The sequence below is a fragment of the Heteronotia binoei genome, chromosome 15 (genome assembly GCF_032191835.1).
Source record: "Heteronotia binoei isolate CCM8104 ecotype False Entrance Well chromosome 15, APGP_CSIRO_Hbin_v1, whole genome shotgun sequence".
In the NCBI taxonomy this organism is placed as follows: domain Eukaryota; kingdom Metazoa; phylum Chordata; class Lepidosauria; order Squamata; family Gekkonidae; genus Heteronotia; species Heteronotia binoei.
Window position 1 is genome coordinate 24,483,577 of NC_083237.1, and position 18,173 is coordinate 24,501,749.

At 48.3% G+C, this 18,173-nt stretch overlaps 1 protein-coding gene across 1 annotated transcript; it reads left to right on the forward strand.

Annotated features, from left to right (window-relative positions):
• The first annotated feature begins 1,276 nt into the window (after positions 1–1,276).
• Positions 1,277–16,596, forward strand: IZUMO1 (izumo sperm-oocyte fusion 1). The gene is made up of 9 exons (XM_060255291.1): positions 1,277–1,508; positions 5,902–5,976; positions 6,716–6,799; positions 8,419–8,439; positions 10,646–10,726; positions 11,657–11,757; positions 13,219–13,369; positions 14,672–14,840; positions 16,362–16,596. The coding sequence occupies exons 1-9, from the start codon at positions 1,277–1,279 to the stop codon at positions 16,459–16,461; spliced, it is 1,014 nt and encodes a 337-aa protein (XP_060111274.1). The 3' UTR covers positions 16,462–16,596.
• The last annotated feature ends 1,577 nt before the right edge of the window (positions 16,597–18,173 follow it).

Below are 18,173 nucleotides of genomic sequence, written 5' to 3' on the forward strand. Positions count from 1 at the left end.
TGATCCAGGTTTTCTGGGGCGCAGACTGGTCGGCCGTCCATAAGTAGATAGAGCTGGGTGTCATCAGCATACTGGTGACACCCCAGCCCATACCTTCGGGCAATCTGGGCAAGAGGTCGCATATAGATGTTAAATAACATCGGGGAGAGAACCGCTCCCTGGGGCACCCCACAGTTAAGTGAACGCCTCTGGTATAGTTCCCCCCCAATCGCGACCCTTTGTCCCCGACCTTCAAGGAAAGAGGAAAGCCACTGCAAGGCCAACCCCTGAATCCCCGCGTCGGCAAGGCGGCAAGTCAGCAACCGCCAAAGCAGGCTCAGGGCGGCTCACAACATAAAATCACCACATACAATTAAAATCAATAAATATCAATAATCACACATTAGACAGTTAAAAGCAGAATATTAATTTAGTGCTATTTCAGTGGCGATGGCATTTCTTCGAATTCCCTGAGATACAGGCGCCTGGGTCCTGGGTGGGCGTAAGGGGTGACAGGGCTGCTCTGCCTCATTCCAAGGCTGCCTCCCCTTGGAGTGAAGCTACACTACCTCTTTCATCCACCTGGGTCCCGGTGGGCAAAAGGGGCGGTGTGGCGCCTCTGCCTTGCACTGTGGCCCGGTTGCTAACAGGCCACAGACCGGTACTGGTCCACGGGCCAGGGGTTAGGGACTTCTGCCTTACAAGATCTACTCTAAAGCAACAAGATGGGCCTTTTAAAAATTCCTGTATATAAGCAGTCCTCTTTACTCTTCTGCCCCCCCTCCTGAGTTTACCTATATATTTTACTATGGCATCCAGGTGATTTTGCATGTCCCTTCTTGCACACCTCTGGTTGCCAACTTCCAAGAGACACCTGGAGATCTCCCGCTATGACAGTTGATCTCCAGATAACAAAGATCAGTTCCCCTGGAGAAAATGGCTGCTTTGAGCAGTGGACTCCATGGCATTATAACCCTGCCAAGGTCCCTCCCCAAACCCTGCCCCCCCAGGCTCCACCCTCAAATTTCCAGATATCTCCCAACCCAAAGTTGGCAGCAAAAGCAGACAAGTCCCTGTTGAAACTCCCATTGAGTTTCAACAGAGAATTTTCCACCTTGTACGCTCCCCCCTTCCGTTGGCGCCCAGGGCAAGCACCCCCCCTCTGCCCCCCCCAAGATCTGGCCCTGCCGTTCTGTGCTTCTGATTGGCTGTGCACCATGCAGGTTTTGTGACATCAAAGCTCCACCCATCCTCCAGGCATTCTGAGGTTCCCTTTTGGCAACCGCAGCCCAGTGTGATGTCTTGGCTGGCAATCTGGCTCTCTGCCGTGATCATAACAGGATCTCAGGGGTGCCTGAAATGTAGTCCAGAGGCCATCCGGATTCTGGATGAAGTGAAAGGTCCCTACCTGGACAGCAAGCTCCGCGGAGACCCTACACTCCGGGAAAAACTGCAGAACCTCCTGCAGAGTAACGTGGAAGGCCTATCGCAGCAGCCCATAGGAAAGAGCTCGTACATGGGTGTTATTGGTACGGATGCACCTGTCCAAGTGCCATTGCCAAAGAACTCAGAACTTTTGGGGTGGATTTTAACTGTTCCAGGCCCCAAGGAACCAATCCTGGCCTCCATGCCCAATGATAAGAATGGCAAACGTTTTAAAGTACTTCAGTGTTCATTATATAAATAGGGGCGGAAGGCAGTACTTTGCATTACAGTACTGTTAGGAATGTTTTGAGAATATGTTGTTGAAGGCTTTCGCCGCAGGAGTCCATTGGCTGTTGTAGATTTTTCGGGCTGTGTGGCTGTGGTTTTGGCATTGTGAGACCTGACGTTTCACCAGCAACTGTGACTGGCATCCTCAGAGGGGTCAAATTAAGAAGAAGTTGGTAGGCAGGTAATTTATATTAAGCAGGTGGGGTATTGCTGAGTCATTATCTTGTGGGAGCTTCCTGGGCTGTGACATGCTAATGGAGAAGCTTTCCTGAGGGAGTTCTTTGGTATATGGATTGGCTATTGAACTTCTATTCTTATCTGTTGTGCTGTTGTAAGTTGTAAGGGCATTTTGTGTTTTTCAGGACTGGAAGCCATGCCCTATTCATTTTTAAATTTCCTTCCTTCCTTCCTTCCTTCCTTCCTTCCTTCCTTCCTTCCTTCCTTCCTTCCTTCCTTCCTTCCTTCCTTCCTTCCTTCCTTCCTTCCTTCCTTCCTTCCTTCCTGTTGAAATTGTTTTAATGTTTATGGATTTCAAAGGCTTCTCTGTGTAATCTAACATGGTAATTGGATGTGTTGTCCAGCATTACAGTGTCTTGGAATAAGATACTGTGTCCTGTTTTGAGACCTTGTTTTGTTTTGTTTTTTTAAAAGCATCCTAGCAATCTAGTCAGGGTCACTTTCTAGCTGCTACCCAATGAAGCAGAGAATCAAGCTAGAGGCTACCTGGGCACCTGGCTGGAAGACCAGAATCAGAGGTGGCATAGTTGCACACCTGTGGGCTAGGAGAGAGCCCACAGCCCAGGGGCGGCCCTAGACTATCTGGCACCCTAGGCAAGGCTAACTTCTGGGGTCCTCCCTCCCTGCACTGATAACCAATTTTCAAAAACAGATGAATTGTGGGGAAAATGAAAAGCACATAATATGAAATTGCTCCCTGATCGGGGTAGCCCAGGCAAGCCTGATCTTGTCAGATATCGGAAGCTGAGCAGGGCCAACTTTGAGTCATGTGGGAGGTGTCCAATTCAGCGCCCCAAAGAATGTTGCCACCCTAGGCAATTGCCTAGTTTGCCAAGTGGCAGGGCGGGCCTTGCCACTACCAGCCAGAATCACAGAGTCTTAGCCTTCTGCTCCAACCAAGAACTGGGAAGGGGGTTTCAGGGTCTCTGGGACAATCTCTCTTTTCCTGATAGGAAGGACCCCAAGATGATGGAACAGTTTGGTGTAGTGGTTAAGTGCCTGGCCTCTTATCTGGGAGAACCAGGTTTGATTCCCCAGTCCTCCACTTGCACCTGCTGGAATGGCCTTGGGTTAGCCATAGCTCTGGCAGAGGTTGTCCTTGAAAGGGCAGCTGCTGTGAGAGTCCTCTCAGCCCCACCCTCCTCACAGGGTGTCTGTTGTGGGGGAGGAAGGTAAAGAAGATTGTAAGCCGCTCTGAGACTCTGATTCAGAGAGAAGGGCGGGGTATAAATCTGCAATTCTTCTTCTTCAGATTATGATGCAAGGGTGCAGCCCATATGTGGGGAGGTGGGGCAATCACCAGGACCCAGAACTGCTGCTGACCCCTACCCAAGATTGCCAGATCCCACCTGACCACTGGCAAGGGATGGGGTGGTAGGGTTGCCAGATCCAGATTGGAAAACTAGAGATTTGAGGGATGGCGCCAGGGAAGGACAGGGACGTCAGTGGGGGACAATGTCATAGAGTCCACCCTCCAAAGCATCCATTTTCCCCAGCAGAAGTGATCAGTGTGGTCTGAAGATGAGTTGTAATTCCACGGGAACTAGGGTTGCCAGGTCTGGGTTAGAAAGCCCCTGGAGACTTTGGGGGTGGACCCAGAAGCGGGCAAGGTTTGAGGAGTGGAAGGACCTCAGCATGGTACAAGGCCATAGAGCCCACTCTTCCAAGCAGCCATTTTCTCCAAGAGAGCTGATCTCTGCCAACTGGGGATCAGTTGTAAAAGTGGGAGATCTCCAGGCCCCACCTGGAGGCTGCATCTTGATCCCCACCCACCCCTGCCACCTGTCTTTATGCCCTTTCCCATCTGTTGGCTTGAAGTGCCCCTCCACCGATGCTCTCAGTGGATCAGCATGGTTGGGGAAGGGCATGTGGGTGGGTGGTGCCCAGTGGCATCAGCACTCCCAGCTGCCTGCCAGGCGTGTGCTTTTGGGGAAAGGGTGCTCAGGTGGGGCAGACAACCCAGCAGGGGTGGTGGGAGGACTTGTGAGTGAGTGGGAGAAGGAGGCACAGGCAGGCAGGGGAGGAAAGGGAGGCACGAGTGGGGCAGATGAGGTCTCTGAACAATGTCTGACTGGGCCCCACTAAACCTGAAGCTGGCTCTGATGGGACATTTTGGGTTTCTTGAAGCTCAGCTGATGCTGCCACAAAAGGGTTAGAGTTCTGCTCCCTCCAGTATCTCTTCCAGCATTGTCTACATCAGGAGTCCCTAAGCTCTTGGAAGAACATAAGAGAAGCCATGTTAGATCAGGCCAATGGCCCATCCAGTCCAACACTCTGTGTCACACAGTGGCAAAAAAAAATTATATATACACACACACACACTGTGGCTAATAGCCACTGATGGACCTCTGCTCCATATTTTTATCTAAACCCCTCTTGAAGGCAGAGTCAAACATCAAAAGTCAGGGAGTGGAGTCAAGCTGAACTCTTCAACATTTCAGGTAGACACTTTGTGTAACAGGATGCCTTTTAAAGTGAACACGTTGTTTTGAAATACGTTCTTTCATACGCATAGTTTACCTTTGAGCTTTGGAGGCAAATGTTGCCAAAGCAACATTTTTTTAAAAAATCAGCACAGCTAATCTCCAAAGGCCATTCAAAAGCCCCCCCTCCCCGGCCCCACCCACTTTCTTAGAACCCTTGGCAGATTCCAGGAAAAGTGTTGACGGGCACTGTGGTATTCTTGGTGCTTTGGAGGGGGGCACAGTGGGAGAGCTTTTAGTGTCCTGGCCCCACTGGTGGACCTCCTGATGGCACTTGGCTTTTTTTGGCCACTGTGTGACACAGAGTGTTGGACGGATGAGCCATTGGCCAGATCCAACATGGCTTCTGTTATGTTCTTATTGGGTACTCCTGGTCTAGGAAGTCACCCTGGGCACCCCTTTGATGTTTCAGAGACCTTCGGTTGACTGCAGTGATTCACACAGTTGCCAGCTGGATTCTCCTAGAACAGGGGTGGCCAACGGCAGCTCTCCAGATGCTTTTTGCCTACAACTCCCATCAGCCCCAGCCAGCATGGCCAATGCCTGGGGCTGATGGGAGTTGTAGGCAAAAAACTTCTGGAGAGCTACCGTTGGCCACCTCTGTCATAGAAGGTCTTCGAGCAGGGCAACATTGATACACAAAGCCGCCCTGAGCCTGCCCTGGCGGGGAGGGCGGGATATAAATAAAAAGTATTATTATTATTATTATTATTATTATTATTATTATTATTATTATTATTATTATTATTATTATTATTATTATTATTCTCAGTGAGAACCAGCTGTGGTGAAGTGGTTAAGAGTGGTGGACTCTAATCTGGACATTCAGCCAGTTGGCTGACTTTAGATTAGTCACAGTTCTCTCAGAGCTCTCTCAATCCCACCTGCCTCACAGGGTGCCTGTTGAGGGGTAGTAAAGAGCAGGGTATAAGACCAGCTCTCCTCCTCCTCCTCCATTTCCTCACAACCACCACCCCACGAAGCAGAAAAGACTGAAATTTTTGTGATGGGTCCAAGGAAGCTTCCCTAATATAATTGGGCTTTCAAACCTGGGTCTTTTAGGATTAGGTTTGCCAGCCTCCAGTTGTTGGCTGGAGATCTGTTGGGATTGCCTGATCTCCTGGGCGACAGAAATCAGATCCCCTGGAGAACATGGCTGCTTTGGAAGGTGGACTTTATGGTATTATACCCTGCTGAAGCCCCTCCCCTCCCCAACTCCAACCCTCCCCTCCCCTGAGGCCCCTCCCCTTCCCTTAGGCTCCACCCCCGAAATCTCCAGGTATTGCACCGTTTTCAGGATCCTATTCCTCCACTCCCTTCTCAGCTAAAAGAAAACTGTCAACCCATAAGGTGGATGGAGGACCTATCTGAGAATCAGAATAGATGAAGGAATTGCATTAAAAAGATAAAGGGCATTGTTTGTGGGAAGGAAAAAAGCAAACCGCTGCTTCCCTCCTTGACTGTTTCTCCTCTATTCCATGCTCTGCAGATGAGATCACGCTACAGGAGCTCACAGGCCACTTCAAGCGCTCCATGAACCGGATCATGGAAAACCAGTTCGACGGTAGGCCAGCCAGCCACCTTCTTAGCCTTGCTTTGACCGGCCACTTCTTTGCCAAAGTGGTCTTACTCAGCTCTCCATACCCAGCCATTTACACGCACAGCATTGAACAAGCCGCTCACTTTGTTTTTCCCAGGCAGCTGGGCAGCGCCATCTTGTGGCACTTCTGAAATAGCACACCCACACCCCGCAAATTACGCGTTTGGACTCTCTGTTTTCTGTTTTGAATATTTCTTTTATTCAGAAAGTTGAATGGGAAAAAAAGAACTAGATTCTAAGTTTATGTAATTATACTACTCCAGAATATAATAAACAGAGAATGGTGGCTATCGTGCAGGAGGTTGCCAACTCCCCAGGGGAGAAAGAATGTCTTGTCTCTTTAGCAGAGCCTTAATGGGGTGCTCTTTGCCAGGCGATGTGATTCACCTCCATGCCCTGAAAAGCATCAGTGGCCCATTTCTGTACATTCATCCTTTAAACGGACAGAAGTACATTTTCCCCAGGCCTGTGGGTAACCCTACTAGACTAGAATTCAAATGAAGCCCAGTTCCTTGGCAAAAAATCCTCATGTATTTGAAACCAGAATATTGGGACAGAGTTCTGCTTCCATCACAATCTGCCCAATCAGCATTTCAGTGTGCTAGAATAAAATGTCTTGCTTGGTCTAGCTGGCATCGGGCCTGAGGAGGCCTTGTTTCCACACTGCTCAACTTCCCCTCGTCTTCCTGCTTTCCCCTTGTAGGCGGGCAGCTTTTCAATGAAATCACATGGAGCCTCCAAGACCTCCTGGTAGCTTTTCAGAAACTGCTGAAAGCTTTTCAGAAGGGTAAGTCTTTCTGAAGTTTGCTCTGTGCGGGACAAGCCCTGGTTACCTCAGCGGTGAGAGAAAAGCCCTGGTCACATGCTCAGAGGCACTTTTCCAGTGAGATACTAGGACAAGATCTGGTGCAGCTTAATTTTTATATATATATATATATATATATATAATTATCCCACCCTTTCTGCAGGAAGGTCAGCACAGAAAATGTGGCTCATTCTCCTCTTTTATCCCCACAACCACACTGCGAAGAAATCGGGTAGAGAGTGGATCAGGATCACAATATTGGGGAAAGAAAGAGTCATTCTTCCTTCTACTATTTTCAGATGGAAACACTCCCCCACCCCCAGTCATCAAATTACACGTGGAGTGGACTTGTTCTCATAAACCCAGCCTCATGTATACTTTAGCTTGTAGTGGGATCTTTTATTTATTTATTTAGAACGTTTTAAATTTGGCTACTCCAAGGTCAACCAGATGCTGTGCAGGAATTTGAACTCAGGGCTCCTCTCCCCCAAATCCAGTGCTTCAGTCCACCAAACTGGATTAAGCCTACAAGCTAAGACTGAGTGGCTTGTTGTTGGTGTCCCATGGTCCGGATCCTTCCTCTGAGATGGTAGCTATATTTGTAAAGAGTTGCTGCTCAGGAGAGTAGGGGACCACATTCACCATTTGGAGAATGGAGTTTTCCTGTCTAATGCTTACAAGTGCAGAAGCCATCTCTTCTAGATCCAATAACTTTCGTTTGATTCCGCATCCATTGCTTCCCACCAAAACTTTTGTTCCTCTGCCTCAGTACAACAGATGCTGCACTGACCTCTTCCTTAAAATTAGGGTTAACACAGTTGCCAACTACCCCTGGAAACAGCTGGTCTGCTCTTGTGCCTTTAACTAAGCAATACAGGAGAATCACAGACAGGAGAAAAATGTACTACACAATACCATGATTAAACCAAAGTGCCACTCTCTTACAAATTTTTATATACTATTTATAAAGCTTGAGTCTGCTCACATCTCACAATTCATATTATTAATCAAAAGCCACATAATTCATAACAATACAAAGTGCCACAAATATTAAATATTCAGTGTCCCAATTAATTCTCTTAAAGTCCAAACTCCATACTTGAAAGACCAAAGGGGCTTGTACAAAAGTGAAAGCCAGTTTGGTGTAGTGGTTAAGCGTGTGGACTCTTATCTGGGAGAACTGAGTTTGATTCCCCACTCCTCCACTTGCAGCTGCTGGAATGGCCTTGGGTCAGCCATAGCTCTTGTAGGAGTTGTCCTTAAAAGGGCAGCAGCTGTGGGAGCCCTGTCAGCCCCATCTACCTCACAGGGTGTCTGTTGTGGGGGGAGGAGATGTTGGAGATTGTAAATCGCTCTGAGACTCTGATCCAGAGAGAAGGGCGGGGTATAAATCTGCAGTCTTCTTCTTCTTGTAACATTCAAACTTCCATTTTTTTACTCGGTGTGCCTCCTCTGAATGCGAACTATTCCAGATTAAGCTACTATTAAAAAAAAAAGCTTAGATGGGCCAGTTCAAAAGTTGCCAACCCCTCTCTTGATTACTAATTATTGGGGATTCCCTACACCCATGATTTCTAACATGCTTCATTTTTCTGTTTCAGTCTATTGCAACAATGAATGCGGTGAGTGTCAATGGGGGGGAGGGTCTCTGGGGTGCACTGGCTGAGAGGCACCAGAGGACATCTGTCACTGTTTTGCACACCACATCCTTCTCCCTGACCTCACAAATGAGTAGGGATTGTCAGATACAGACCGTACAAGAGCTTGTGTACCTCAAAGGTAAATGAAAGTCAGGATTTCAGTACCACAGGTGTGCAATTTGAGATTATAATATAGTGGGTTCTTAGGCATTGACGAGGCGAGGTGGTAGTGATAACAAGCTCTTTATTAAAACAAAGCAGTAGATAATTGCACCTTTAAGACCAACTAATTTAATTATATATGTATTATATATTATTATTTATTTATTAAGTACAGCATGGTAGGTGGCTGCACTAGCAAAACTGAAGAAGGGGGCCTGCTGGGCCAATTATATACAATACTGGGTTTCCGCGCAAGCACGTTATTGGGTCATTCAAACTGGCAGGGGCCTGTGATTGGAGCAGGGCAGTTTGGATTTCGATCCTCCTGCCCATTGTTCCTAAGTCCCTAAGCTCAGTCCTTCAGGCTCCAGTGAGCCAGGCAGGAACACCACTGATGACACATAACATTGATTCTCATACATAACACAGATCAAGCCTCAGCAATGGTTTAATTATCTGCTTTTGGTCACCTCTCCATCTATGACTTTTTTACTCTTCCCATAAGGAGCTCCGGATGAAGCCTATTCTTCTCTTCTCTCTTTTATCCTCACAACAACCTTGTGAGGCAAGTTAGAAAGAGAAGAATGTCTGGCTGGCCTTTTCAGCAAGTAGCCTGCAAACCTTACAGAAGGGATGGTTCAGCTTCCTTGTGCAAATACATTTTTGAGCTGTATCATCAATCCTCAGTCTAGACCGCTCACAGGACCAGAACTAGAAATCTCAGATGAACACTTGGTTCCAGCCTCCATTGCGGGTTCTTCAGGACTTTGTTTGGATATGGAATTTTTTGGCTATTGGCTGAAATAAGCAAATGTGAGATTTCAAAGCACACCCTTGTCAGCTTCTCCCAGCTGGCCTCTGTTATTAAAGGAAGGAAAACTTCCACTGGCTAAGAATAAGAATGTTGAGACAGTGCGTGACTGCAATTAAAAAAAAAAGGCCAACACTATGCTGGAGATTATTAGGGAGGGAATTGAAAACAAATCAGCTAGTATTCGAATGCCCCTGTATAAATTGATGATGCGACCTCATTTGGAATACTGTGTACAATTCTGGTCACCGCACCTCAAAAAAAGGTATAATATTGGGAAAAGTGCAGAAAAGAGCAACTAGAATGATTAAAGGGTTGGAATACTTTCCCTATGAGGAAAGCTTAAAGCGCTTAGGGTTCTTTAACTTAGAGAAACAATGACTGAGGGGGTGACATGGTAGAGGTTTACAAGATAATGCATGGGATAGAGAAGGTAGAGAAAGAAGTATTTGTTCCGGTCTCGTTGCTCCTTTTCTCTGCAGGTCTGCTGCTGGATTTCACACAAGTTGCTCCGAGCCAGAGAGTTGCCTGGCCCCTTTTCAAGTTCCCTCCATGGGAGACAGAAACCGGTTTTCAGAGGATGCTGCCTGCTGCGGAGGGAACTTGAAGAGAGGTGAGACAACTCACTGGTCCGGGACAATTTGTGCGAAATCCAGCAGCGGCCCCACGGAAAAGAGGAGAGTGAGAGCGGCATAAGGCTAGTGGGAAATCGGTCCTATTCTCCTAGGGGACCTGGCAACCCTAACTCTGGGGCCCAAGCCTCTTTGAAATGAAGAGGACCTGTTTGGGAGAATGAGAGTCAATTTCAGTGTCCCTTGCATAAGACCTTTTTAGCAAAGTGTGCTCAGTAAATTAGCTATCCAGGGATTAGATCACCTGAAGCAACAACTTCTTATTGCCTAGGATTGCCAGGGCTGTGCTGGAAAATACCTGGAGACTTGGGTGGTAGATCCAGGAGAGGGTGGAATTTGCTGAGTGGAAGGGCCTCAGCATGGTATGACGATGCCCTAGAGTCCACCCTTCCAAGCAGCCATTTTCTCCAGGGGAGCTGATCTCTGCCAGCTGGAGATCAGTTGTAAAAGTGGGAGATCTCCAGGCCCCACCTGGAGGCTGGCAATCTTGTTATTGCCCATTCAGTCCACTTCATCGTCTTCCCCTTCTGCATCCCCTGATCAGAATCCCTGCTCTTCTTCTGACGAAACTCCTCATCCGCAGGCAACATGGACTATATGTTTTTGAACTGCTTCACGTGCAAGACACAGATCTATTCGTGCTCGAAGAACATCTACTGTGGAGGTGAGACGCTGGAGCTGGGCTCTAAATGGCCCTGTGTGTCTAATGGCCACGGTGGTCATGGGCCCTTCTGGGAGAGGCCTAGTGCCAGGCAAGTGGGTAGGGTTGCCAGGTTCCCCCTGGCCACCAGCAGGGGATGGGGGGGGAGGTTTAGGGTTGCCAGATCCAGGTTGGGAAACTCCTAGAGATATGGGGATGGAGTCAGGTTGCCAAGTCCAATTCAAGAAATATCTGGGGACTTTGGGGGTGGAGCCAGGAGCAAAGTTGTGACAAGCATAACTGAATTCCGAAGGGAGTTCTGGCCATCACATTTAAAGGGACCACACACCTTTTAAATGCCTTCCTTCCATTTGGAATAATGAAGGATAGGGGAACCTTTTTGGGGGGCTCATAGAACTGGACCCCCTGGTCCAATCTTTTTGAAACTTGGAGGGTGTTTTGAAGAGAGGCATTGGATGCTATGCTGAAAATTTGGTGCATCTACCTCCCATAGCCTCAGATACCCACAGATCAATTCTCCATTATACCCTATGGGAATCAGTCTCCATAGGGAATAATGGAGTGCCCAGCAGACATTTCCCTCCCTCCCCCCGCTTTCTGATGACCCTGAAGTGGAGGGAGGGCCTTCAAATGGGGGGATCCCCTACCCCCACCTGGGGATTTGCAACCCTGGGGTGGAGCGCAGAGAGAACAGGGACCTCAGTGGGGTACGAGACCATAGATAGACCCCATCCTCCAAAGCATCAATTTTCTCTATGAGAATTGATCTCTGTAACCTGGCAATGAGTTGTAATTCTGTGGGATCCCTGGGTCCCAGCTGGAGGCTGGCATCCCCATAGGTGGCAAGAAACGAAGCCTGCTGTCGGGCTAGGTGGGCAGATTCAGTTTAGGGAAGACAAGTCCCCAAAGTGGAATAGATCTTGGATTTTGCAGAAAGGAAGCTCAAAGTGGAAATGGATGAAGACTTGATTCTGGACTGTGCTATGAGATGGCACCGGTACAACCACGGGGCAAAGAAATATGCCTTTTATCGAGTAAGTAGCACCCCCTAACTAGCCACATTCTGCTACCAGTGTCATGGCTTTGGCCCTGAGACTCAGGTTTGGGGTATATTATCAGGACCGCCACCCTGACTTGAATAGCCCAGGCTAGCCTGATCCTGTCAGATCTCAGAAGCTAAGCAGGGTCGGCCCTGGCTAGTATTTGGGGTTTCTGTTATTTTAAAAAGCCCCAGCACTGCCGGCCTCTATCATTATTGTATTGTTTATTATATGTTGCACACAATCCTTATAATATATTTTTGCAAACTGAAAGACGGTGTATTACTTGGTGGCTTCGATCCGTCCTCTGGAGAAAATGGCTGCTTTAAAGAGTGGACTCTATGGCATTATGCCATGCTGAGGCCCCTCCCCTCCCCTCCCCAAACCCCGCCCTCTCCTGGATCCATCCCCAAAGTCTCCAGGTGTTTTCCAACACAGACCTGGCAACCCTATTGCCTATATCTTTTTAAAAAAACTGGCTTGTGTTTATTTATTGTATTGGCTTTACTTATTTGATTGGCGGATTTATTTTGCCCACTTCTTTTATTATCTTGATCACATTTTATTTCATTGTTTGGCTGTGGGTCTTCCAGAGCTGGTCTGGAGAGAAGACATACAAACTTCCTAAACAATTCTTTTAAAAAATAAACTCTAATTAACACACCACACCAGCCTTCTCCAAAATTCCTGCCACTGTCTCTGTTTTCTCATCTGTAGCCCCTTTTAAAAAAAGACAAGAAACAGGATTCAAATCGGCCTGAAAGCTACATCGTCTTATTCCAGTCTCTGATTATAGTGAGGGGAGAGAGTTTTTGAACTCTTTGTTGTTGTTCAGTTGCACAGTTGAGTCCGACTCTTTGTGACCCCATGGACAAAGTCACGCCAGGCCCTCCTGTCTTCCACTGTCCTCCGGAGTCTGCTCAAATTCGTGTTTGTTACATCAGTAACACTTGCCCCTCCCCAATAGCCTTTGAAAAATTTATAAGGGCCATCCCAAAAGCTAAAGGGCTGTGGGTCCATTCTGCTCCTCTGTGATTCCAACACTGCTCTTAGTACAGATAGCCAGGGCTTTTTTTGTAGCAGGAACTCCTTTGCATATTAGGCCACACACCCCTGATGTAGCCAATCCTCCTGGAGCTTCCAGTAGGGCCTGTAAGAAGAGCCCTGTAAGCTCTTGGGGGATTAACTACATCAGTGAGGTGTGGCCTAATATGCAAAGGATAGCTCACAAAATGGATTCCAGTGGACAGTCCAGGAGTACCAGACACTGATTCTAGGCAGTGGGCCTGGTAGGAATCTGGACAGGAGACTCCTGGGAGCTCTTGTGTCAAAGCAAGATAATACATATCAACACTTAAACCACTTGAGGGGAAGCGACCCAGCCCATACCATGCCCTGCTTAAAGAGAAGGCGGTTTAAGCTCCTATTCCAGTTGCACCTTGTTCCCCTTTCCAGATTGTGAAAGGCAAAGAACAGGAGATGACCACCACGATGGATTCCTTCTTGGTGAAGAAGGAGGCAAATGCAAATGACGCTGGGAAATACCGTTGCAAACTTTTCAGTGCCAATGGATACCTTAGTAGCATGCTTGACTTCCAAGTGACAGGTGAGTGAAAGGAACAGGGCTGGGGGTGATTCACCGATCTGTGTCCTGCCTGGTTCTCCCTCTCTCCTCCATTTGATGCTCACCACAACCTTATGAGGTCAGGTTGCCAACTGCCAGTTGGGGCCTGTTTATCCCCCAGAATTTCAGCTGAACTCCAGACTAAAGAAACCAGTTCCTCTGGAGAAAACAGCTGCTTTGGTGGGTGGGCTCTATTAGACCCCAGGGAAGTCCTCCCTAAACTGCACCCACCTTTGGCTCCTTTCTCAAATCTCCAGGAATTTCCCAACCCAGAGCTGGCAACCGAAGAGGCAGGTGAGGCAGAGAGAAACTGACTGACCCAGAGTCCCTGAGACATGGCTGAGCAGGGACTGAAACTTGGGTCGCCCTCAAGTCCTGCTGCAGTCCTTGAAGCAACACACCCTGCTGGCTGGTTGGGTCACGTGGGCACAGCAGAAGCCTGGACAGTGACCAAAAAAGAGACTGATGTTCTCCCAGTTGGCCCAAAGCCACCCTGATTGATTTGCCTGGGAACAATTTGTACTGTGGCCACCCTTGCCTGTCACAACACAGCCTTTAGCTGATCAATTGGCTGACAAGTTCTTGAGGATGGAAATGGGTTTTTGGGTTTTAAAAAAAAGCTATATATTATGATGCAACGTCATCCCAGAGTTGGAAACAACTGGTGCTTGCAAAGGGGACTACCTTTACCTTTATATACAGTATCTATGTAGCTAAATCTGCAGATCAGGGCCACACTCAGACAGATTTTTCTACAAACTTGGGGGACCTCCTAGGTTTGCATAACAAACAAACCCAAACCCCAAAACCTGAAAAGTCAACAAATCCATTGGAGGGGAGGGGTGGTAAATTGCCTGAAACTGAATAAGGTATTGTATGCACAGACAACACACTTACCATTGCACGGCTGGAGAGCAGCTGGTGGTTGCTACGGCCCAGGGCTTTTTTTAGCAGAAAAAGCCCAGCAGGAACTCATTTGCATATTAGGCCAGACCCCCTGATGCCAAACCAGTGGGAACTGCTTTCCTGTGTGTTCCTGCTCAAAAAACGCCCTGCTGCTGCAGCTCCAGCAGGCATGGCAATGACAGAGCCTGGGAGCTGCTGGTGAGCCTGCCCATCGAGGTAGCAGAGCCTGGGAGCAACACTGGCCACGCCTGACTTACAAGCCACTGTATGATCATTCCTGCCTCTTGCGTCCACCTCCAGAAATAAGTCTTCTTCCCGTTTCCTCTCCTCCACCGGTGTCCTTTCCCTTTCTAGTTGCCTGTTCTCTTTGTCCCTCAGTGGTTTCATCTGTTGGGAAGACCACCTGGTTCCCGCGACCGCAGACCACTCCGGAAGGGCCCATCGCTCTGGGGATCTCTTCCAGGGCTCCGCTTCCCCAACCAGACTGGACCGTCTGGATAGTGATTGGGTCCACAGGAGGGCTGCTCTTCATCATTGTTGCTGCTTTGTGAGTTGCGTGGGGTTGGGGGAGGAGTGTCCACACTTAGAGTTGTTTGCCCTGGCAGTGTCTAGGAACACGTCACCCACTGAAGAACATAAGCAGAGGCTGCTCGATCAGACCAGTGGTCAAACTCAATCTAGTCCAGAATCCTGTTTCACAGAGTCTACTGGTTGCCCTGGAGGCTCAACCAGAACGGCATAGAGGCCCAGGACTTACCTTGTTGCTGCCTCCTAGCATTGGCATCCAGAGGTTTACTCCCTCCATATACGGAGGTTCCCTTTGCTCACCACAACTAGTGCTCCTTTCTTCTGTCCCAACAGACCTTCCTCCTCCTAAGTGTGAACTTAAGTCTGAAAAGAACATGATGTCCCCCTACACCCTTACAGCCTGCTGCATCACTGTGTATTGTGGAGCTATACTATCTTGCTTCATATTACCTTGCTGAACTAACTTACTGCACTTACTGAATATTGGAACTTGTTTTAATTATGATTTTATTGTGGTTTTAATTTAAATTGTTGTACTCCGCTCTGAGCCCACCAAAAGGGGGAAGGGGCAGAATAGAAATCAACTAATAATAAAGAGTAAGCTCAGTTTATGTGGGCTCTCCACAGCTGTTAAGACCTCTTTTGCCCTCTCTTCCATTGCCTGGAGGGGAAAGGGACTAGAGAAAAAGTTAGTTGCTTGGCTTTTGCTGTCTTTCCCCTTATAACTCCACAATGAAAGGAGCTAGAGACTTATTTTCTAAAATATGTATGTATGAATGAGAACAAAGAGAACCTGATACACAGATTGTTACCATGTTATAATTCTATAAATAGTATGCCACTTAAAAAAAAGAGACTAAAACATCCCTTAGGGGTGTGGGGTAGAATGGCCACCCTGCGGGGGGGCAGGGAAAATGTGCTCTGTGAAAGACCCGTTGCTGCATAAGCAGTCACAGCAGCAACAGGGAAACCAGACAAGCCTGCTCCCCCTGTGGAAAACACCAACGCCAAAGGGCAGGGGTCTGGCTTTTTCCCCTTACTTGCAGGGCTAGTGACTGATGAGGGGAGGGGTTCAGTTGACAAACCACATGGGGAGGGGGGAGCAGGAAACCCTCTGTGTCTTGCTCCATATAAGCTCCCGCTGAAATCAGGGTCCTGTGTGGCTGCTTTTAAAAAAGGGCTGGGGATTCTTCTGAGACTTCCTAGCATCTTGTCTGCTTGGGTGCTCTACATCAACGGCTTCCTTGGCCGGTGTCAAGGCAAAAAGGGGTTCCCTGAAGGTCACAAGTTGGACAAGTGCCCATGGAGCCTCTGCTTCATGACCAGTGTTCCCTTTAAGCTGAATTTGTGTGAACTACCTCTCAGTTTTTAAGCCTCCGACTCACGCATTTTTATCTTAGCTCAGGAAAAATGGCCCCAGAGCACACTAATTGATGCAGGAGCTCACAACTTTAATGCCAGGAGCTCACAAAGTAGGATTTTTGCTCACAAGACTCTGCAGCTTAGAGGGAACATTGATCATGACCCCTTTCTCTTCTAGCTTGTGCTATTATCGTCACCAGAATGAAAAGGAGGAGAAGGAGGAGGAATCAGGTGAGGATGAGCAAGAGGACGAAGAGGAAAGTGAGTCGTCAGACTAGGCGGAGAAATGAAGCTTCTCTTGTTCCTCCTTGTCAAGAATCCTGCCCCCCCCCCCGGACCCTCCTTATCTTCTACACTCTTGTCTAACCTTTAGTTTTTTTAAAAAGCAATAAACATATAGTGGATATTCTTTATTATATAAAAGCTCTTGAGGTCTGTGGGAGAGATGCAGGAGATTACAGCGGAAGTTAGCAGTCAGAGCACTCAATGTGTTTTTTGGGGAGGCAGGGCATTTTTTTGTAACAGGAACTCCTTTGCATATTAAGCTACACACACACCCCGCCCCAATGTAGCCAATGCTCCAAGAGCTTACAGTAGACCCTGTAAGAACAGCCCTGTAAACTCTTGGGAGGATTGACTACATCAGGGGAATGTGGCCTAATGTGCAAAGGAGTTCCTGCTTCAAAAAAAGCCCTGTGGGGAGAGCTCAATTAGGTAAAATGGGGAGCAGGGAGACCCTGATGGGGCAAACAGGTAGCAGTGGAAGGTGTGGTCAAGTTGCAGCTGACTTAGAGCAGCCCTGTAGGGTTTTCAAGGAAATAGATGAACAGAGGTGAGTTGCCATTGCTTGCCTCTGCATTGCAACCCTGGACTTGCATGGTCTCCCATCCAAGCACTACCCAGGGCTCAGGCAAATGTGTAGGATACCAAGCCTCCTAGTGGGCCTTTCTGAAGACAAATAGCTTCAGAAGGGACCACAGCTTGAGTAGTGAGGCAACAAAGCAAACTTTTCTGCTCTAGCACATTTTGCTTCCAATCTCTCTCCCTCTCACACACAAACACATATAGAGCTTCCTTCTGTGGCTTTTCAGATGTAGAAAAATGCCAGTAGGAACAGAGCAGGAAAGAACTGGCATGTAACGAGTGACACACTCACCTGTCACTTCTCAGTTCAAAACAACCCCCCCCCCCCCACACACAATGTATTGTCTTCAGAAACAGCAGCTGTTGGGGCTGTATTATGTGTGTATGTGTCATGTGCTTCTGCATTCTCTGGAAGTGGGGAACAAGTCATGGTGGGCTGTATTTTGGAGCAGAGGATGGGTAGGACTTTTTTTGTAGAAAAAGCCCAGCAGGAACACATTTGCCTATTAGGCCACACCCCCTGATGCCTCCCCAGCGAGAGCTGCATTCCTGTGTGCTCCTGCTCAAGAAAAGCCCTGGGGATGGGGAGCCAGGATCTTTGAAAAGGGAAAGCTGTGAAGGGTTAAGGGGCAGGGCATCAGCATTAGGCCTCAGAAGGGAGCTGAGCAGTGAGGACTGAGACTGGAGGTGGGTGGAGAGCTCCAGAGGAGTGCAGGCCAAAGCTCAGAGGAGAAACTGGATTTATAACCCACCCTTCACTCAGAGTGGCTTACAATCTCCTTCCCCTTCCCCTCCCAACAGACACACTGTGAGGTAAGTGGGGCTGAGAGAGCTGCTCTTGAGAGAACAGCTCTGAGAGATCTTATGACTGACCCAAGGTCACACCAGTAGCTGCATGTGGGGGGGGAGGGGGGAATCAGACCCGGTTCTCCCAGTTTAGAGTCCGTGTTCTTAACCACTACATCAAACATGGCAGCTGAAAACAGGCTGCAGGCAGACTACAGGGTGCAGGAGACTGGGATGAGGGAGGAGGAAAAGGAGGCAGGGTAAGATACCTAGCGCGGGAGCCCCATTGCTGTTACCTGGGCCAGACCTGGACACTTTTATAGCTGAGACCCAGTTAAGA